Below are 20,938 nucleotides of genomic sequence, written 5' to 3'. Positions count from 1 at the left end.
GTCTATTCCTAAACGCTACATCGACTAAATTCCTAATGAATTCCAACTAATTATAATTAATATTAGCCATTCTCTGCGCTATCTATACTATTCGTGTTTTATACTAAAGCTTTTCTTATTACTACTATCCTTCTTTCTCGATTCGAGATAGTAAACGGGTATAGTGTTTACCCACTATCTCTGGACGGCATTATAGTCCCGGATAAAAGTACGCTTAGGCACAGCTCTATTTCACTTCGCCGGCGCCGTCAGCCTAGCGTTAGAAGTTCAATATACGTTCTTATTAATACGTATTTCCTGTAATTACATTAAACTACTATTAATAGCTTAAAACGTTTTATTATTTATACCCTTTTTTGAGCGGCCTCCCGTTAATTTCGTTAACCTCGACTCATTTATATATAAATAGCGCCCCCTACCCTTATCCCGTTTAATAAGTATAGTTGGCGGATTGGCCTATTTAGTACGAAAAAGAGTAGGTAAGACTTAATTACTTTATAGGGCTTTAAAGCGGCTACCGTAACCGGTAAATAAGTATAATCCTTTAAAAATAGCATATATAACTAACTAGAATATTTCTAGTATAAACCTATTAACGCTTTATATTAAACCTATATCTATTCTATAAGTAATAAAGCGATCGAGTTACTTAACGTTCTAAATACTAGCGCTTAGGATAGTTATATATCTCCGGAAGTAAAGTAGGCAACTGTAGTAGATGGGTACATTTTCCCTTTTTAGGAGGAGGATACCTTGAGGCAGATCGAGGGCTGGGACCTGCCGAAGAAACTCATGGGCAAGTATATCCTCTTATTCGAAAGGCGGCGACAAGGGGGGGCAGCATACGCGGCAAAAGCAAGGTCCCTATTAAAGACGCACGGATGGGACTATTAGTACGAGGGTGACGTGGACCCTTTCAAGCATGTTATCCAGGCCCTCTAAGCAAGGAAAGTTGCTACGACATCTCGCTTTTCAATGATCTGAACGAGATTGTAGACTTATGCGACCAGCTCGGAGCATTAGACAGTCTGGGAGTTTGGGAGGCGATCGTGCCTACATACATTTCATATTGGGTGCAGATTACAAATTGGTAGTAAATGCTTGGAATGTACCTATTGTTGCCTGGCTTTTATTTGCCTTTTTCCTTCACTCCTTCGCCCTGCAGCGGCCTTATGATTAGTTTCAAGCTGCTCAGCTTGCAATAATCATCAACATAAAATTAAATTCATTGCCGATCTTATTGAGATAATCGAGACACGCTTCTTTAGCGATCCGTCCCTGAGAGAAAACTGGGAGAAGGTGGTATCAGCCTGGCTCGTGACACAGAATCTAACTGACGTAGAGAATCAAAAGGTGCAGGAGATAACCCCGGCACAGAGGGAGATCGTCGAGCGGTGGTTAGGGAAATAACCGATGTGCGGTGGCGGTTGGGAGTAACGGGAACCCCTGTACTCTTGCCAGCACCCCGAGCAAAAGCTACTGAGGGGGCCACCAACCCACCTTTCCTATGAAGCAGCAAACCCTGCTCTGAGTCAAAGGAGGTCACAACCACGGCATCGAGTCAGCTCTGCATCAGTGGCTGGCTGTCTACGTACCCCTTGATGAAAGCCAAATGACCCCTCACTTCCCATGAATATGGATCAAGCGAAACAGTATATGACGGCCCCTTGCTCTCGCCCGGCTTGTGTGGCCCTCTCGCTTACTTTCGCCCTGATTTCACTCGAGCTATGGAGCTGCTATCAAGCTAGCCCATGCAGGAACGCTTATCGCTGGAGGCAGTCGACCCAGCCTGGGTACACTGCTTCTACCTTATAAAGTATTTGACGACACTAATGGAGGCCAATGGCTCAGCCAATAGAATACACGTCATGGGTAGTCCCACGTCCGACCCCAAGTTCTACCTATTGGCAATAAAATTAGAAGTAGCAGAGGTAATCAAGCGAGTATCAGTTCATATAATATAGAACTCTGATTATGCACTGGTGGCAATACCGTCCAAGAACGCCGAAAGCGTCCGAGGAAAAGGGGAGGCCCAGAGACAAGCATTACTTAAATTCCGATAGAATGCGATCGGCGGCACCGAGGTTTATAGCAATCAGATGGGGCCGGTCTATCGAAACCTTACTAAATATCGGTCCGTTTAGGTCCAGATTAAAGGCGGCATCTTAATTAATGATATCAAGGTTAATACACCGCCACAGCTTTCTTGTTAATTTACGAGCTAACTCTTTATAGGACTCGTTAAAAAGAATATAAAAACTATTTACTTAGCTCGTAATCCAGGCCTATTTATTTTTAAAAAACGAATTACGTATTATATATCGCCTAACGGTTAAACTTATTACTAAGTATTACTAAACCCTTTTTAACGGGGAATTAAAGATCTACGACGAAGACGGAAACCGATCTAAGCTTTACCTATTCGCCTTAGTCCGTCGTTTTTTGGAGCTAGCTAGAGGCCAGGAGGATACATAACAGTATTATAGATATCTTTAACGTGATTACACGCCTGCTAGAGGTTTTATTATTTTAGGCTCGTTTATCGGTACTTTTGAATTTTTTCGTTTATAAGATTTTAGAACGGCCAAAACGTTTTAATTATTATCTAGCTATAAAGCTTTCGAGGATGAGCGTTTAATAGAAGCAGTCCTCGAATAAAGGATTAAACTAATTATAAAACTATTTATTAATTTACCACTAATCGTAAAAACCCTTTAACGACTTTTTATTCTTTAACTTACCTAGTTTAGGACCTCCTAGCCGCCTTTTTAATAAATTTATCCCGCACTAAATACGCTAAGTTTCGTATCTATAAGATAGAGACTACGCTCTAAGTTCCGTTACTTAAAAATCACATTATAAATATCGGGTTCTTTCTCTACTAGCGATCTTGTTTTAATCTATCCGTCGAGCTTATTAGCTACGTAAGGTCGCCCGAGGGGCAGCAACTCGTCCAGCCCCATTTCGATATCCGTTACGGTCCGTTTAATATTAGTCGGCTTGCTATCTCCCTACTCGTAATGTATTGGTTTTTCTATCTTTAAGGCACTAATAATAGATATGGAGAGATATACTCGGGCGTTAACTGCCTCAACTGTTTCCATTCTCTACTCCACGGCGAGGAGATTCCAAATACGCAATAGGTAATCGCAAAGCATCTTCGCGCTTTCAGTTCATTAGTCCCTGAAGTCTCTACGTTCCTACAGAGCTGTGGTACGTGGAACAGATTGGAGGATAGTGACGTGGACCCGGTCCTGGAATAATTCTAGAGAGGCTATGTCCAAGGTGACTCGGTCAGGGCGGCTTTTCACAAGGCAATTACGGCCCGCCCTCTTTTCCCAACATGTAATCTACTAGGTCTACTTATTCAGTATTTAGCTACCAAGATCCCACAGGCTTGACAATCTTCTAAAAATCCAAGCACTTTTGCCAATCCTTTCCCCCTTCACCCTGTGACTTTCTTCACTTTTTCAGCGATCTAGGTTATTTCAGCCGGCCGTACCCGATAACAATCATTTGTTGCCACGCCCTTTCTCCAACGCTTGAAATCAGGCCAAGCCTCAGCCGAAAGGTTTGGTGTGCATCAGAGGTAAGGACAACAAATCGGGTTGGGATATTTGAATCTATCTAACTTGGAAGTAGTACTGTTTCTCTCATTTTGAAGGTGCACGGGGAAGTGACAGTTAGCGAGGTCAATGGCCATTCTTTGTAGATATACTAGTGTAATATAGCATGTCATATTCTATCCCAAAGTGTAAGATAACAAACAAAGGGACGTAACGTTCTATTCATCTTCATCCCATCGTTCTATGAACTGCAACTTCTGCTTGCATCACGGCAGGTGTCAAACTCATGCGCTCCTCGCTGTACACGCAACGGTTTTGCACGACTATGGCTGACATGCTTGAAACTTGGTCATACCTTGTAGCCCGTCATGCCAGCCCCATGATCCAATCTCGGTGTCTGCAGGTACCTTCAGCTAGCCACCGGGCGGGGTGTTCCAACTTCAGGGCCAAGGAGTATCCAACCTATACCTTGTTATAGGAGTGAGCCGCAGTTTAATTTCCACCACGAGGGCTGGCGCGGTAAAGATTGAGCCGACGACCTTGTTAAAGTGCATGAAGTGGAAGTCTGTTATAAGATGTGACTATCGCGCTCATAGTTCACGCACAAGAACCGCCCCAGACCGGAAGCTCTTCACCACGGTTGTGCGTTGTCTTGTCGATAATCCAACCTCTACTTACCAAAGCGTATGTCTTTCGAAAGCGAAACCCGCCCAAGATGACGATGCAGAACGAGCAATGGCACCCGATTAAGGCCGAGTATGGGATAATGCCTGCATACCAGGCCTCAGATGCAAACCAATTCACCGTTTTCACTCCCATTGGCATGTCGTGGGCCAATGTGTCGCCTCCATATCAATTACTTGAACCCCTATACTACCAATTTCTCGACACCTCTGGATTACAGGCCTACCCGCCGCAGCCTTCCAGTTCTTACCTTCCTATGTCCGAAACCAATCACCCTAGGGAGAGTGTTCAAGCCAGTCCCCTGGATAAACCACCAAACACAGCACATTTGGAAGCAAATGCGCGGCTAACCTCGACGGCCACATCAACTTCTGTCGACAAAATGATGATTGCTATTCAGGGAAAGACTAGCAGTGGCCCGGCGAACGATAAGTCACCATCACTTCATCTATCAAAATCGACGAGCTCAGGGATTGCGAAACCAAAGAAGAAGTGGTGCCCTGCCTGCGGTCAGAATGTCTTAAACCTTGAACGCCACATGTTTACCCCATACCGGCAAAAAGCCTTATGTGTGTCTTCCCGACTCAGTTGTTGAGTGAATTCTTCTCTAACCGGAAGGAAACCAGTCCTGCGAGCACCCCGGGTGTGGCAAGTCTTTCACCCAAAAGGGTAACCTGAAGGTACGCGTTCTGCACGCCCTTTGGGTTCACGACTAAACTGAATCTACAGACCCATGGACGTCAACACACTGGCGAAAGACCACACGTCTGCGTAGTTTGTGACAAGGGATTTGCCCAGGGCGGAGGGCTTCAATCGCACAAGAAGGTCCACGATCGCACCAAGCGTTTCACCTGCAGAATCGGCAATTGCAGCACAACGTTTAAGCACAGCGGAGGCCTTAAAGTATGCTCTCCTCTCCCCGTCCACAAGACACATAATCCTGCTAATGCCAACACTCTCTGGTCCACTCTAGGCTCACCAAAACAAGTTTCACGCCCAGTACATTATGGAGTTGACGGAGAAGTTGGCAAACGACATCAACGCCCTGACTGATGAAGAACGCAAGCTCTGCATCGAGTTTGCCGACGTCTACAAGCATCTCAACAAGGGAATCAAGGGTCGGGGAAGTGGCCATCGGGCCGTGGCGGCCATACACGACCACTCGGCGCCGCAGCTAGCACTGCCGCAGCTAGCATTACCACAGCTAACGGAAGGCCACACCAGTCTACATCATGTTTTGTAAGGCGACATGTTCCTGGGAGACTGTTCCTGGGAGGCTGTTCCTGTGCTAGTACGATGTTTATTTTTCTCCTTTGTTTGTATTCTGTCTGTTCCTTGGTCTTCTCGCGACTAATGATAATCTGTAATACAATCCACACCCCAAGTCTCATACAGCTTCGCTGCGCTTGTTCTGCCTGTGCGTACACGCAAGCATCTGTGGGCCTAGTGCACTTCTTTGTCCGAGACAACGCCATGCCTGCGCACTTGGCGCCTTCGTTGAAGCAATCAGGCGTGAGAGGACGGACATACGCCCCAGGCAGCCTGCTGGTGCCATCGTAGCAAACAATCGGTGCAAACATGGCTTTGCCCAGCCCGATCTGGATCAAGCCACATGGAGGCTGCATATGACGCAGTTGTACAGGGCCATGTTGTGTTTGCTCCTAAGCGAATCCCACCGATCGACAAGGGTGCGATTTCCGAGGTCGACAGCCCGATCGCGGCCCGAGGAGCCCATGTAGGGGACTTCCCCACATTTGCATGATTGGCCTGCAATCGCCCCCGCAGTTCGATGTCTGGACAACATCGTATAATTGCCTGGGCGAGAGATGCATTCGCCGTAGCCGGTGCGAACGGGAAGTGACCATCAGGAATGGAATTTGCTGGCCCTTTCTCCGACAGGATGATCGAGGTCGATACATCGCAGATGCGGGCAGCTGGGACAAGCAAGGTCCGTTACACGACGACTGGATTGCCTCACCAGGAATGGTGAGGAGGGTGTACCATAGCACAACGACCAAATAGGATGGGATGTTTGCTTTCACAACGAACACGGAAGGCATATGGCCAGAGAGCTTCTGGGGACTTATTGGTCTTTTCTCATCCATTCATAACTCTGCCGTCACGTTGCACCACCTGAGCCTGGACAGCATCATGATGGAGAAAATGCCCTGTACTCATCACTTTCGGATGAGAAATCTGACACCATCCACCTGTCGAGCCTGTGCTGCTCATTTGTAGCCAAGGAAATGGGTCTCACGCTTGGGACAGTGAAGCTTTCGGAGGGGTTGCTAGGACCAAGCACTGGGATGTTTTGGTGCCTTGTTGCAAGTTCGGGCATGTGTTGCGCTTCAATTAGCGAGATATATTGCGGGTAGTGGCAAACCTCCTCATTCGGACTACTGAGTACCTGCTTGTACGCCTACACGAGACCTTGGATTTTCTCTGCTCGATTGCACAGCGGCGAATCCTTGCGCTTCTCTTGCGGAAGCCCATAGCAAGCACCGATCCCAGCAATTTGATACATGCATACTCGATCTGCTGCTTGTGCAGGCAAGTCATACCAACAGGACGCAGATAGGGCTGTCACTGGTACAAGCTAGGGCCTGTCCGTCCAGGAGAAGGGCTGTAGCACCTCGCATCGTTGTTTATCCGGCTTCCTTGTAGATAGCGTCCATCACTATATGAAAGCGCTGGCACGAACTGCGATACGCTTCAAAGCCGGTCCTACATAGTAGCCTGTCATGTCAGATCCATTTCCCATCTCGATTTGTGGAGGTACCTTCACCTAGCCGTCGGACGGCACGTATCCAAGGTCCAGGGCTGGGGATCGTCCGACCCATCCCTTCTGATGGAAGTAAACTGCAGTCCAATGGGGAGGCCAGTTCCACTGCGATGGCTGCCGCGGCGAGGGACAAGCTATGACCTTGTCCAAATGCATGAGGGCAGAGGTTCTATATAAGACGTGAGCATTGTGCTCAATGTTCGCGCACAAGAGCCGCTCCAGGCAGAACTCCGCCAACTTTCCCATTCATATTAGCATCCTATCGTTCGCTTAGCTTCAGTTTCGCCCGGCAGTATGTGCGATATGAGACAGGTACGATACGGGCACTTGTCTACTGGTGAGCCTGCCTAACCTCTGTTAGATTGAATACCGTTGCGACCACCCGCGCTTTGTGCGTCTAAGAAAGTGTCGACGATACATAAGAACCCACCAGTGTGTTGGTGAAGTAACAGAAAACTGGCTTCTCATGGATAGGCTATGTTGCATGTAAACCAGGTCATATCGACAACGGCTAAACTGACCGCGTAATAGATAACTGCACACAGAGCCGGGAACAGCATCGGGGAAGATGATATGGCAGGAGATTGGATATGTTAGCGCGTCGAAAACCTGGTCGAAATGCAAGGAACGAGCTGATACGCAGCTGTGACTGATGGCCCAGGGCGCTGACGTACGCCCCGCTGTCTAGATGTTCTTGAGGCTCAGCTGGTTACAGTGCTCGAACGCGTAGCAGATCATATAGACGATTTTCCATACGTGATCAACCACACCAGCCGACTTGCTCGAGGCTGGCAGCAATTGACTGCAACACCAACAACATCATGGAGTTGCCACCGAGTTATGGCGCCTGTGCATACACATGCAAGCCCTCTGCGCGTAGTGCAACGCCTCCTTGTCCGAGATAAAGCCGTAACTATGCAATGAACGCATTCATTAAAGCGGCCAGGAATGTTTGTGCATACGCCTTCGCCTACTGGCGCCACGCAGCAAACCATCGGAAGCAAACATGGCTTTGCCCAACCCGAACTGGATCAAAGCGCATGGAGGCTGCATAGTGCAGCGCCATGTTGTGTTTGCCCTTACGCGAGTACCACCGATGGGAAAGGATGCGATGTGCACAGTCGGACCCCGATCGCGGTCCCGAGAAGCTCAAATAGGGGCCCCTCCCCACATTGGCAGCATGGGCCTGCACCCTAGACAGCCATTGCCAATCGCCCCGCAGTTCCGATGTCTGGAGATAACGTTATCCCCGGCAGCCTATGCGACGGGCCACCGCACGTCTATGAGGTTTTCGACCCTCTATTTATTGGGCACAATTACTACTATGAGTACGAAGCCGGGCTTGGGGTCCCTGGGACACTAGAAGTAAGGTTTGAACCCTGTGCTTGTAATGCCATCTTCTAACACAAATCCGACAGCCTGGCACATTTGCCATCCCTAATCAACCTGCACTCGCACAAGTAACTGCTGGCGGCTACGGCTATTCGGGACATCAAGGCATCGTTTAGGACTATGCCGCCCAGCCCAGCCAATATGGCCAGCTAGCACAACTACCCAACCAACCCCCAACAGAGGCTTATCTAGGAAACCTGGCTACTATCGATCATGGCCTGCAGCCAGAGACCCCAGCTAGTTCAGAGATTTCACCTGGCTATCATGCCGATTTTGCTAAGGAAAGGAACAAGGAGAAGAACCGTTAAGCTGCCGCTAAGTGTCGTAAACGAATTAAGCAACAAAAAAAGGATTTACTAGATAAAGAGGCTGGATTGCGTACTAACAAGGAGAGTTTAAGGGTTACCAAAAAGGTACTAGAGCAGGAGAAGCTGTCATTAATACAAGAACTACTCCAACACAGTAAGTATGGCGATGAAAATATCCAGAGGTACCTACAGTTGAGAGCGAGCCAAGTTGCTGTACTGCAGTAGCTGCCATGCCGACCACCTGGATCAGTAGTAGTCCATAGGCACTTTTGTGCGGGTGCAAAATGTGGTGGTTGGAAAGTCTAGTGAGGACATGATACACAATAAACCATGCATGCAAAAAGCAGGACGAAGATTGCGCTGTGCTCTGGGCCGTTGGTGAGGCCCGAACCTTCCAAGTGATCGAAATAGCGATGCAGTCCTATTGGATACATGGCAACGTAGATACCGAGGATTTCACTCGGGACACCAACCCTGCCACGGCTATTCTAAATCCGCATCTCTTTAGGATACATCGTGAGTCAGCTAGACCGCGATACTACATCTATTTAGTAGTACTGTCTCGCCCACCTCGTTTCGCTGGTTTCCACGTTCGTTCAGCGCCAGCCTGCCTATCTCTATCAACATAAACTCCAATACCCAGCAACAAGAATTCGACCCAGCTGCATAGGCTGCCGACCCTGTGGCGTACGGAGAGCAGTTGTCTCACGATAGATCCTTGGCAACTATTCAAGTGCGGCTTATAGCCGAAGGGCTTTCTAAACACGCACTTCCCTATAGAAATGAGAAGAGCTCTACATCCGCCTATATTACTATACCGAAGAATCGTGCAGAGGCGATCTATAGGTAGATCAATGGCCTAGTCACGAGCGCTCGCTAATGTGCAAAGGCTCACATCTCATAAAGAAAGAAGCCGATCTGATAAGGAAACATTAATAAGGAGACTCTTACATAGTGTATATTCTAGAAGAAAGCTAATTCCTACGCATATGGAGGCTTCTTAAGGGGCAAGGAAAGGCATAGTAAGATGTTCGTCTAGCACCATTTGGAGGATGGAGATTCGATCTAACAGGGGTCTAGTGTGGAGGATCGACAGCCTTCTCGATTCGCTAGATAGCCCGTAGTTACACTAAGCCATCCTTGGCCGAACGCGTCGCGTCGCGGCGCTCGCGTGTCTAACCGGGGTCGAGGGGTACGCAGCAGGTACGTAGCAAAGAGAGAGCCGCCACGAGCAAGATCCTACCACACAACGGCCGAGCAATCCGTCCTTGCCCTTGACTTGTGTTCTTGTTCCGGTACACCATGCAATGCACCGTGCGAGGTCAGCCGGAGCAACAGATCACGTTGGGGGCAGAACGCGCCAGGCTAGCGCCTCTTTTTCCCTGCGGGTTGGTACGTCACAACGCGGTACTCGCTTGGGCCGCCGGTGAGCACCATGAGATGGGAGCAGACTGCCTCGGCGGCGCTTGGATGATGCAGGCAACTGGCGGTGGCGTCGTACTTCTGCCCGAAACGATGGCCTTGTTTGCACGTATGTAGTTACTTCTTGCATGGACGGCTCCCAGCAGTGGTCCTCGGAACGCTGCAGCTTTAACGAGGCTCTCGCTGCAACCACACGAGAACATATCGGTTGATGCAAGCCAGTCCCAGGAGCCTGGTCTTGGACATCTGCCCCGTCTATATGAGCTGCAGTGCCCGTCGTCCGCTTGTCTAAGTTGTCCAACTGAGAATGTTCCATGCCAGGTGGTCCCGTACCCTATCGCGCCTGCTGCCTTGCACAAGCAGCCACCGTCTTCTTGCTCGTTCTCCGCAGGTTCGCCCTTTCCTCGACTAGAAGGTTCTAACGAACTGTTGTCTGGCAGCTTTGGCCTATCGCCGTGTCGTCTTCTGCGACCTCACTAGTGCCCTCGTTTGTTGCCTAGCGGAACGCACCTGTGGCATGGATGGGGACGCGCGAAGGAGGCCGACTGGGCCGCCCGTCAGTGCCCCTTCGAGCGATCTGGCTCAAGATCCCAATGCGGAGCGCTGGTCGTACGCTACCAGCGTAAGTCAACATCAGCCTGCGCGAATGGACATGTTCCTGACGACTCAGGGCGTGGTCGGGACGGCTGCCTATAGTGGTTACCGCCAGGACCAGGCTGCGGCGTTCTCGCTCGCCTTACCACCCAACCCAATTTCTTGGCCGTCCGAGTATCGGCAAACACCCTTCAATCCCTCCCTGGAGTACGGCATCCCGCATACGAGCGTGCCGAACACCGCCTACAACACAAATCAGCTTTCTCCGCTGTGGCAACCAACGGCACGCAGGCCGGCAGTTGTGGCCGCGTCTCGGTTCCAAGGGGAACCAGCCGATGCAGGAACGGCGCCTGCCCTCCCGGCTCCAGCTGTTTCATCGAACACGCAGGCAATCGATCAGCCAAGCCCGATGACCGAGAGTACAGAGCTTGATGACCAGCATAGCGTTGCATCAACGAGCGGTATGCCACAAGCAAGCGAAGCGCCAGACACGGCCACGGCGCCAATAGACATGGCTGAAGCTTATGAGAAGTACCAGACAACCATCAAGGAAATCTTCACTAACATCCAGAACGGCGTCCTCGGTTCGGCCAGCGAATCGCTATTGACTGTTTCCGACTGGCTGCTCTCCAAAGTTGTCGAGCTGGGTACGTTTCGAGGACGGTCCGTGTCACACAGCACTCCTGCTGACGATCAATATGCTCTCTAGGTCTGACTGCCGATAATCCCGAATTACACCAGGCCCGTGTCCAGCTTTGGCAAAATTTTAACCATGCTTGGCTAGCTCTACTACAGAAGCAAAAAGACATGGTTGGCTCAGGGATGGCGCTACAGAGGGACCAAACACTCGTGAGCGAAGACGGGCTCAAGGAGATGGGCAAGGAGATTGTACGTCTCTGTGATGGGATTAAAAGGCACGGCCTCGTGGACTATGAGTACGGTGTATGGGAAGAACAAATCATTGAAAATATGTATTATCTGCAACTAACCCAGCGATTTGGGAGTCCTAGCTGATTTGAAACCAGTTCTTACGGAATGTCTCGACTTCTACGAGAATGCGGCAGGGTCCGGCGACACATCCATTGCGAACCCTTCAGCCTCGACGTAATCACGTTCTGCGTGGTGGCTTACAAATAACAATTTGCCCCTGAATCTGGTGGATGATTATGAGACGGACACCTGGGTAAAGGCGAATTTCATGATCATGTGGCTCGGGAGACTCCTATGTTCACTTCAGCAGTCCGGCCTAGCCATCTTGCACGCATAACAAACTATATCCCGATTGTTCATCACTACTCTGCTGGTCACTTTCTTTTTTCCATGCTAGAATTCCATTAGCTACGATCCTCGATGCAGTGCTGCCATCAATATCATGAAGTGATAGAAGCCCCGTATGCTGTCCATTCACCATAGCAACACGCATCATCGAGGATTTTTGCGTGGCAGATTTGGTGGGCCCCAATAGGCCTTGACCCTGCAATAAAAGACAAGATGTTGCTGTGGTTCATGGTTTGCATGTGGCAGAAGCTTTGGCGATACCGACGAGCGATTCATCTGTCAAAGTTTCCAAGATGGCTTTGCGTGCCGCTTGAGGAAGCTACTGTTTTGTGATTTGTGATCTAAGTCTCGATGTGTAGGACAGAACCCCGCTGGTTGATCTTGGCGATATCCTGACGGCTGTACGCCCTGTCGTCAGATTTCTCGCAAAGGGATGGCCCCTACTTTGTGTAGAAGTCCACCCCTATTCCTGAATCGACCACCACGAGCCTACATTACTCCGGTCGAAGGGCGCTGCACCACGGGACGTACCGTCTATCGATATTAGAGCTACTCGCACAGCCTATCTTCCGGAAGTAGCAGTCTCCCGATAGCTGGTTACGAACCAACTGATAGCCCTTTACGTGCTTATGATGTCAAATATCTGGTATGTAGTCAATCTATCGTAGCACCAAGCATCGCCCAGAGCTTTTGCGAAGCAACTGGGCCTATTTTGGCTGAGTTACGCTTCGTCTCCCTCATAGCCTGCCTCTTTTAATACCCCTGTCGAATTACCAGTCGCGGAAGTGAAAGTCTTACCTTGAAGGCTGCAAGGGTCACTTCATGCACACTTCAGGACTCTCTTGCTATGGGCACACACATTCTGGTAGACCCCATTGAAACGCAAACCACAAAGACTCGCTCATGATACATCTATTTATACCCATCCAGCTTTCAGAGATTCCGGCTACCCTCCTTTCTACTTTCCTTATTCATTCTCACCTTCCTCGTGGTATCATCATCAGCTAGCATCATGAACAGCACACCCAAGAACCATGCTGGTGACGACTTCACCGCCGAGATGCGGGATAAACAAGCACGAGGCAAGGATCCATACGGTGATCCAGAAGAAGAAAGAAACATCGGCGGCGAGTCTTTTACATCTCAAGAACAACGCCGTCTTGCCCTTCAAATGCTGGACGATCCAGAGGGTCTTATGGCCGAAGCACAACGCACCGGCGATGTGAGTCTGGCAGCCGCCATTTTGTACGTTGGACAGTAACTAACCCAGAAGCAAACTTGGCCTACAGAGTGTACCAGGTGTACGCTGGAAATATCAGCATATCCTATCCGGCATTCCGCAGGCATCTGGACGATCCACTTCCGCGAAATCGTCGAAGAATTCCAAACGCGAGCACAAGGAGCGCTAGCCGTTCACCCAAGATCTGAGCGACTCTCTTCTCTAAAATACCAGCACCGGGCACATAGGAGTTTGATAATGCGGCATGGCCGGAACCTCGATCCGAATTGTGGTGGTCCAGAGGTGCGCGATTGGTTGACAGGATCGGAATTCTGAAAATTAGTTTGGCTATCAGGACGCGATGATGTTGACGCAATCTGTGTGATGCATCATGTATCAGTCGTTGGCAATTCATTTACGCGAGTATCAATGGACAACTGAAGATTTCGGCGACGCTTTCAAGGTCTCGGGATGCTCTCGGCCCAGCACCTTCTCTACCTCCAGTCTGCCGATACATCTGCTCCGCCTCGCCGTGCTTTTTCTGCCTGTCGAGCGCAAGCGCCATGATTGTAATATGAAAGTTCGTACATCGTATGCCACACTAGTCTAGTCCTCTGGGCACTGCTGTTGGCGGTCTTGTTCCGTAATCGGCTGGACCGACTCGCCCGACTAGCCGACCTAGTACCCCGAAGTTAGCTGCCACACCGTCCGCCTTTGTGCCGCGTCGGATTTTGGCGTTGAGTTTTCGCTGCTAGATACTGATGTCACCCAAGAACTGGACGTCTGGTGAGAAGGCGCCGGTGCGGAGACAGGCGCAGGCGAAGAGTAGCACGAAGGGGATATGGTCGCCGCCGACAGCCTGGCATTGTCTTCGGAACATTACGAAGACAGTAGTCTATCACCACTGTCATCGTTGTTGGCTGTATCGTCGTCGTGCTGCAAGATCCAGAGTGCGATCGACGCGTGGTGAGTGAGCTTCTTTTGTCGTGATCGAGATCTCGTCCGGTTCCTCAGCTCTTCTCAGTGTAGCCGTATCCGATTTCGTGGGATCGCCGACTTCGCCTGCTTATTGCTCTTTTCTTGCACTTCCAAGAGGTTGCGATGATGTCTTCCGCCCACGGCAACGTGGGAACCGATGGTAGTGTCCATGCTGGATCAGATGGTTGGGGCGAAGGCTATATCGAGTGCAATAACGCCAGTGGCGCGTCGCGGACGAGGCTGATCTTAGAACGCTCCGATACGCCGCAGAAACGCCGAGGGGTTGCTCAATCCTACGTCGCTGAGAATCCCGAGTTCAAGTTGCATCTCATCCGCACCTCCTGCGCTTTCGTCGATCGAGATGCTGCTCCGATTCTACGGGGCGTGATCGTAGATTATACCTTGCTTTTGGTGTTGCGGCCGCCTTAACGCGGCTGTTTCTGGATTCGCGATTGGTAGACGGACGGGGAGTTGTAGTACGTTTGCTGACTCTATTGCTTGACTGTCGGAGTCTCGAAGACCGAGTTGGGAATTCTGGCCCTAGAATGATATCGCTTCGGGAGTCCTTGTAGGAAATGGGGGGGGCAGTGCCCTCCGTTGAGATATATTTCGGCAAGGGTGAGACGGGTGTCCGGTCCTTGTCAACGTCCACCTCCATTCCGCTGAAGCAGGACGTGGTCGAGGGTATCGAGGCGAGGTCGTCGACATCTTGTCCCCCTTCGGTATTCCATCTGCGCGGGTGACCGGGATCATGCCGCTTGCTTTCGCCAACATCGCCGTCCTTGTTGGTGAGGTTGACGCGTTCTCGAGGTGTGTCCGCTGCCGCTCTTCTTGAGCGAGTCTCCGCTTCGGTTCGCTTCGATACGTCGCCATCCACCAATCTCTTTTTGTGTTCCGGAAGAAATGTGTATAGGAAGGCAATGAAGGCATCGAGTGCTCTTGTTCGAGACAGCTGCGTGAATTTCGCCCAGCGGTCGTCTGACTCGAGAATGCTCTCCTCATCCCCAAAGCCAACGCGATTTCTTCCCAGGCCACGAGCATCTCCTTTGACCGTAGTTGTCTGCGTCGCTCAAGGTCGTGGAATAAACTGTCTTTCGTGGTGTGTGTGCGCGCGAGGTCGGAGAGATCAGCATGGAAGGCATGTGCGTTTTGAAGTGGCATTCTCCATGTGTTAAATTGTTCGTGAAGAGCAGTGAATTGATCATCGGGCTCAAGCCCAAACTTGTGGGCGGGCCACAACCATTCAGGGTGTGAGGTGTAGTCGACTCGGTTTCGGTCGGTGTTTTCCATCGTGACCAGTTGTAGAAGTAATTGTAGGGGCGAACTTCCTAGGCTCACTGAATGCAGAAGAGTCATGAAAAGCATTAGTGGTAGTCGGCAAATTGAAGAGGTCAGGTCAGGGCGAGGTACTCAACGTGCCGGCAAAAGGCGCCCGCCTAAATCATGCCGCTAGAAGCCCCTGTCTGACAAGGATGGAGTCCCAGAACGATTGGTTTACAGGTTTCGAGGATGATACCCACAGGGGCATCCAACACTCACACGATACATGGCGACCGCGCTGACTACGTTATAGCATAGAACCATTACCCGCACCACACTCTCGCGCGCGCGTCGTAGGCGCTGAGGATGCCAAGCGGTCTGAAGCCAAGGTTGCACAACTGCATGCTAATATAATGTCAGGGACCTCCCGTTTCTGAAGGATGGCCATCTTGCCGTGCCATAGATCTGGTCAATCCGGTCGCCATGAATGAGCTACGTCTGGACCAAAGTCAACAAGATGAGGGCTTGGACCCAACAAACCCCTTTTCCGAAGGCCATGTAGAGCGACGCATGGAAGAATGGGAAGCAACTGAACCTTTCTCTGAGGGTCACGTCGAACAGCGCATTACCGAGACAAATGCGACGAGACAGGCGCCACCAGCAGCTTGTTCCCATACGGAAACGGATCAGAAACTATTTCGAATTTTGGATCTTGACGTCGGTCACCTCGCGTGTAGACTGTTGATTCAGCCCGGGGACCCAGCAAGATTTAGATCGGACTCGAAGACGGACCAGGTGGAACACCTGCCACGGGCGTCCAGGTTCCAGGATGACATGCAACGACATGTCCAATGCATCGCTGTTATGCAAGGCCAGGAGGATGCTACATACTGCATACAGGAACCGGTCAGCCTCGAGCTCTACTACGACAGCCAGAGTGATGGTATCGCGCTGGTAAACAAATCCACCAAGCTTCTGCACCTTTCTAAACCGCGAGAAACAGATGATGCCACACCAGGGTCAAATGAGACGCATGTTCCGCCTTACGAGATCAAGAAAGCAGAACCCGGGGCTTGGGTCGTTAAGCAAGGCGATGGGAGCACAGTCTTCCAACTCCTAATATTCCCGCGGAGATATTCCTGCCAACTATATGAGCCAAAAGAGATCCCTGGAGTTGCGGGTTCGAAGAGAAGTCGTTCCGAGAAACATACGCCAGCCACACCCGGCTCTGGAGTGTTCCAACCCGCCAGGAAGATTGATGTTTTTCGAGACATCCAAAAAGGCCAAAAGCTGCGTGTCGTCAATGGCCAGGGCGATGAAGAATACCACGTCATCCGCTTAGGCAAAGCAGGGGTCAGTGGCGTGGCTGAGGTGTTCCAGGCTCTGGTGTCTACCCATCCCAAACAAGTCGTCGTCGTCAAGGCCTTGAAAGCGCATCCTAATCCCGTCATTCGAGCCAAACTCTGGAATCGAGAGTTTTCCATGCATCGCAACTTGAGATCCGTAAGTATGCTGGAGCTTCTTCACCCCACTTCGTCTGACATGGGAAAAGGGGTTTATCATACGTTTACTCGGTGGAGATGCTCGGCTCAACTCCCTTGTTCTCAAATACTATGACGCTCTTGACCTTGGGAGAAGGAGTAGGTGGCGCAACGCGAGCGGGTTCTTCTCCGGAAACGATACAGACGCCAACCGAGTTCTCTGCGACATGTCAGGGGCTTTAGATTACCTAGAGACAAAGGGGTGTGGGCCACAACGACCTCAAGCCTTTCAACATCTTGTATGGCGAGGAAGGGGCAAAATTGATTGACTTTGGACATGCTACGTTTGGGCCGCAGAGAATCGACGGGGGACACCATGGTATGTTGGCCCAGAATATATTATTCTACAAAAACGCACGGCGTCGGATGATGTATGGGCGCTGGGAATCGTGATGTTGTACCTCTTGAAGTTGATACCTCTTCCTGATCTGGGACAAGTCCCAGGTTGGCAAATTAACGACGTGAGAGGGCCACAAAGCAGAGCTGGGCAGAGCATGAGAACGTGGCTGGCGACGGTCGAGCATGTCAAAGAACGGCTTACGAGAGAAGTGCCACTCCATTCTGTTGTGCACAAGATGTTGGTGGCTTCATCAGGGAATCGTATTACCGCGCGCGAGCTCGTTGCTTCGGTTAGCAGCCTGCACCTGCGGTGACTATTGGCCTTGCTAGTTGAGTTTGAATACACTCGAAGAACTTGAAATCGCGTAGTTAATTAATATGGACTTTGAGCTCCAGAAGCAGTAGCGTTGTTCTCCACAATGTGGGACAAGTCCACCATCACATGCTAATTGTGATATGCCGGAAAACCATTTCGCCCACTCTCGAGGCACGTTGAGGCGCGTATCGTTGTAGCGACTTAAGAGCTGACAACCTTGTTGGCTCTGCTGGATCTGTGCTCCGTCACTACCATTCATCGATCTTCGCCAGCGTGGTTGCGCGCCCTCCAAGCGCATGTGGCACTTCCGGTTCAGAGCCAAGCATGGGCTGTCGCAAGAGACCATCTTTGACCAAATGCTTTCGAACCGTGGGAAGCTGTTCGGGGAGATTGTTGGTCTGAAGACGGCGAAGCGCTTGCCTTCGCCCCGAGCGCAGCAGTGGGTATCGGCAGCAAAGGCGACGATTGTGAACAGGGTTCGACACTGGATCGGGCGTGTCTCAAGGTGAGGATTAGGGCGAGGTTGTCGGAGGACGGAGGAAAGAGTGTGGTGGCGAGATGACTACTTGGCTTTCGTAAAATCTACTCCGCGATGAGCAAGTCTCTCATATCCTTGATACCATTGTTATATTAGAAAGATGACGCGCTTGGTACTTGTTTTAAGCCAATATTTGCAAGACCGATGTGAAATGGCAGCGTAGAATTGGTGCCAGTGCATATGGTGGGGCGGGCCAAGTGATGCGCCGCACGGGCTAACTAGGAAACATATTTCTCAGCCTCATCCGGTTCTGTCATTGTGAACATCAGCCTGCCTTCGATCCAGCTGCCTGGGAGATTTCCAGCAACAACACTGGCTTCTTAAGAAGTAGCAACCTGAGCGTGTAGTGTATTGTGTACTACATATGTAAACGTACTCTAGCGGAACATATCTTGTCTACCACGGCTTCCAGGATTTCCGCCTCCTTCTCCTCGAGCTCATTATCGAGGTATTCTACGAGGTGCTCCTTGAGCTTCTCCTCCAAGTAGTCACTAACGCCGTCCATTTCCGACTCCACTTGGGCCGCGACGGTTTCCACCAGATCGTCCTTCTCAACGAATTCACCCTTCCAATCCACCGCCTGCGCCTTTGCTGCGATGCTCGACTCTAGGTCGTCTATGCGCTCGGTTAGACGTCGCACAGTCTCGGTCAGATACGAGAATTGCGACACAATCTCACCCATCTTTTGAGTTACAGATTGCGCCACCTCGTCGCACTTGCGACAAGAAGCTGCTGCCCCCGCTGCAGCTGTGGTGTCGCTAAGCCGAAACCGCTTGGGCGGACGACTGACTGCAGCAGTAGTGAGTACAAGAGCAAAAGCGCCACGCGGATAGCGAACTCACATGGCTTGCCGGTCGCCTCTTCGGCGTTTCGGCTGCTGCCGGCCATGGCTGGCGCGCGGTATACCGGTGGACTGTCGAGAGCCGTCGCCTCCGCCTTGTCCCTTTGGCTGCCATCTGCGCCTACGTCCAGCACTTGCGAGTACGCAGGTGGGCGTGATGCCTGGGGAGGTCCACACCGACGGCCGCCCTTGCCGCCATATAGACTTCGTATGTTGTAGTAACGCTTGATGGATCTTAACCCTTTTGAAACCGCCATGCAAAAAAGCTCAAGCTGCGCTTTTTGGCATCCTTGGCTGAGCACTGAGATAGTGCATGCAGCGACCTCGAGGCCCAGGGTCCGTATTCGCTCCAAGTCGACTTCAGACCCATCCCTGCCCGTCCATGGGCAGTCAGGGCCAACAAGACCAGGCGGTTGGCGCAGTCGGACGTCCAGGTGGTACGAGGTGCCACTGTCACAAAACACGAGGCTGACTATATCCTCAGGCGCAAAGAAAACGAAAAAGGCGTGGGATCGGTTTTTGTTTTTCTCCTCGAGAACAATTCTGGGAAAGCGAAGAGCTAAGTAGGCTTCGGACTTGACTGGCTCATATCGAAGGTACAGAGTAGCATCCTGCGAGGACGTGGTGTTGTGGGTAGATGAAGACCTAGATGGGGATGTGGGAATGAATGAAGAGGTGGAAATCGGAGTGGACGTAGAAGCAGCCCATGAGACTTTCACCGCAGCTTTTCCCACGAAGGTTTCTTGATTGTGAATCGCTTCGTCGGAAGGGTCGGCCAGGTTGGGCGGGTTGTCGCTTGCCTCGGCCTCCCGAAGAGGCGGTGGCTCCAAAGACGGTGGCTCCGCCATGGAATCGGCCGAACTTTCGAAAGAAACCTGGGCGGGGAAAACGTTAGCAGAGGAGCCGGAAAGGGCAAGGAAGAGCATAGCATGGATAAAAACTCTGCCCCCCTCAAGGTTAGACAAGAGAGATCCCACCCGCCCAGGCTTTGTACCGGAGCAGCCTTGACTCGGGAGTCCGTTGCCGTCACGGGCTGGCCGCCGAGCCCACTCCGGGAACCAAGTGTAGCGTGTACTCCAAACACTGAGGCCCTGGTCCTTCCTTGGGGCGTACGCCAAGGGTAGAAGTCAGGGTCGACGGCGGCCTCAGTCGGAAATAACAGGCCACACTAAGCCTTGGACAGAGCCAGCGGTTTCGTCGTGCGGCGTCCTTGAAAACTGAATGCAACGCGTACTCCAAACACTGAGGCCCTGGTCCTTCCTTGGGGCGTACGCCAAGGGTAGAAGTCAGGGTCGACGGCGGCCTCAGTCGGAAATAACAGGCCACATTGAGCCTCAAGAACAACCGACGGGTTAGGCGTGCGACGTTGCGGGGCGGGAATGGGTGGTTCAGTCGACAATGACACAAACGTGGGCGGCTGCAGGCGCTAGCGACGATGATAATGATAGATGTCGACTAAGGGTCTCATGTGGATCAACTAAAAACCAAGTCCGGGGAAGGAGGATTGAATGGGGAACGGAAAGAAGGAGTGGAGCGTCAAAGAGAATTGGAAAGAGGAAGAGAAAGAGAATCTGAGGGGGTTCTCGAGCTGGCTAGATGGGGGCTGGGCGTGGTCATAGCGTCTTGCTGCCTAAGACCAATAAGCGAGAATGCAATCCATAAGTCGGGTCTAACCGATAAGATCTAGATAAGCGATAAGCCACACGAATCAGTTTGGTGTAACGTCGAAGCTAGTAACCTTAGATGAGTACTTGAAGTGGTGTCTGTTACTACCGGGATGGAGAGAATTGACTTTAGGTATGAAATTGGTATCAAGAACGAACTATATTCTCATGATCACCGCCACTACTAACACAGATGATTATTGCAATATAAGTCAA

General features: G+C 51.0%; 8 protein-coding genes across 8 annotated transcripts; 5 read left to right on the top strand and 3 right to left on the bottom strand.

The window, feature by feature from the left end:
- Positions 1–4,281: 4,281 nt before the first annotated feature.
- Positions 4,282–5,493, top strand: PG994_003154 (uncharacterized protein; the record flags this gene model as incomplete). The annotated part of the gene is made up of 4 exons (XM_066854563.1): positions 4,282–4,759; positions 4,869–4,930; positions 4,980–5,153; positions 5,224–5,493. 4 exons carry the CDS (start codon positions 4,282–4,284, stop codon positions 5,491–5,493), a joined length of 984 nt encoding a protein of 327 aa, XP_066720418.1.
- Positions 5,494–8,259: 2,766 nt separating this feature from the next.
- PG994_003153 (uncharacterized protein) lies at positions 8,260–8,732 on the top strand (the record flags this gene model as incomplete). Its single annotated transcript, XM_066854562.1, has 3 exons — positions 8,260–8,397; positions 8,451–8,492; positions 8,541–8,732. 3 exons carry the CDS (start codon positions 8,260–8,262, stop codon positions 8,730–8,732), a joined length of 372 nt encoding a protein of 123 aa, XP_066720417.1.
- Positions 8,733–10,034: 1,302 nt separating this feature from the next.
- Positions 10,035–11,856, top strand: PG994_003152 (uncharacterized protein; the record flags this gene model as incomplete). Its single annotated transcript, XM_066854561.1, has 4 exons — positions 10,035–10,263; positions 10,595–11,395; positions 11,458–11,683; positions 11,742–11,856. The coding sequence occupies 4 exons, from the start codon at positions 10,035–10,037 to the stop codon at positions 11,854–11,856; spliced, it is 1,371 nt and encodes a 456-aa protein (XP_066720416.1).
- A 1,182-nt stretch (positions 11,857–13,038) lies between these two features.
- Positions 13,039–13,435, top strand: PG994_003151 (uncharacterized protein; the record flags this gene model as incomplete). The annotated part of the gene is made up of 2 exons (XM_066854560.1): positions 13,039–13,248; positions 13,316–13,435. The coding sequence occupies 2 exons, from the start codon at positions 13,039–13,041 to the stop codon at positions 13,433–13,435; spliced, it is 330 nt and encodes a 109-aa protein (XP_066720415.1).
- Positions 13,436–14,551: 1,116 nt separating this feature from the next.
- On the bottom strand, positions 14,552–15,513 carry PG994_003150 (uncharacterized protein; the record flags this gene model as incomplete). The annotated part of the gene is made up of 2 exons (XM_066854559.1): positions 14,552–15,267; positions 15,312–15,513. 2 exons carry the CDS (start codon positions 15,511–15,513, stop codon positions 14,552–14,554), a joined length of 918 nt encoding a protein of 305 aa, XP_066720414.1.
- A 453-nt stretch (positions 15,514–15,966) lies between these two features.
- PG994_003149 (uncharacterized protein) lies at positions 15,967–17,293 on the top strand (the record flags this gene model as incomplete). Its single annotated transcript, XM_066854558.1, has 2 exons — positions 15,967–16,986; positions 17,036–17,293. 2 exons carry the CDS (start codon positions 15,967–15,969, stop codon positions 17,291–17,293), a joined length of 1,278 nt encoding a protein of 425 aa, XP_066720413.1.
- Positions 17,294–18,575: 1,282 nt separating this feature from the next.
- PG994_003148 (uncharacterized protein) lies at positions 18,576–18,899 on the bottom strand (the record flags this gene model as incomplete). The annotated part of the gene is made up of 1 exon (XM_066854557.1): positions 18,576–18,899. The coding sequence occupies one exon, from the start codon at positions 18,897–18,899 to the stop codon at positions 18,576–18,578; it is 324 nt and encodes a 107-aa protein (XP_066720412.1).
- Positions 18,900–18,907: 8 nt separating this feature from the next.
- On the bottom strand, positions 18,908–19,984 carry PG994_003147 (uncharacterized protein; the record flags this gene model as incomplete). Its single annotated transcript, XM_066854556.1, has 1 exon — positions 18,908–19,984. One exon carries the CDS (start codon positions 19,982–19,984, stop codon positions 18,908–18,910), a length of 1,077 nt encoding a protein of 358 aa, XP_066720411.1.
- Positions 19,985–20,938: the final 954 nt, after the last annotated feature.

The sequence above is a fragment of the Apiospora phragmitis genome, assembly GCF_038363925.1.
Source record: "Apiospora phragmitis strain CBS 135458 chromosome Unknown utg000003l:1.0-2676785.0:1.0-2680665.0, whole genome shotgun sequence".
Classification (NCBI taxonomy): Eukaryota; Fungi; Ascomycota; class Sordariomycetes; order Amphisphaeriales; family Apiosporaceae; genus Apiospora; species Apiospora phragmitis.
Note: the sequence above shows the minus strand (reverse complement) of the source record. Positions and strands in the feature narration are given on the sequence as shown.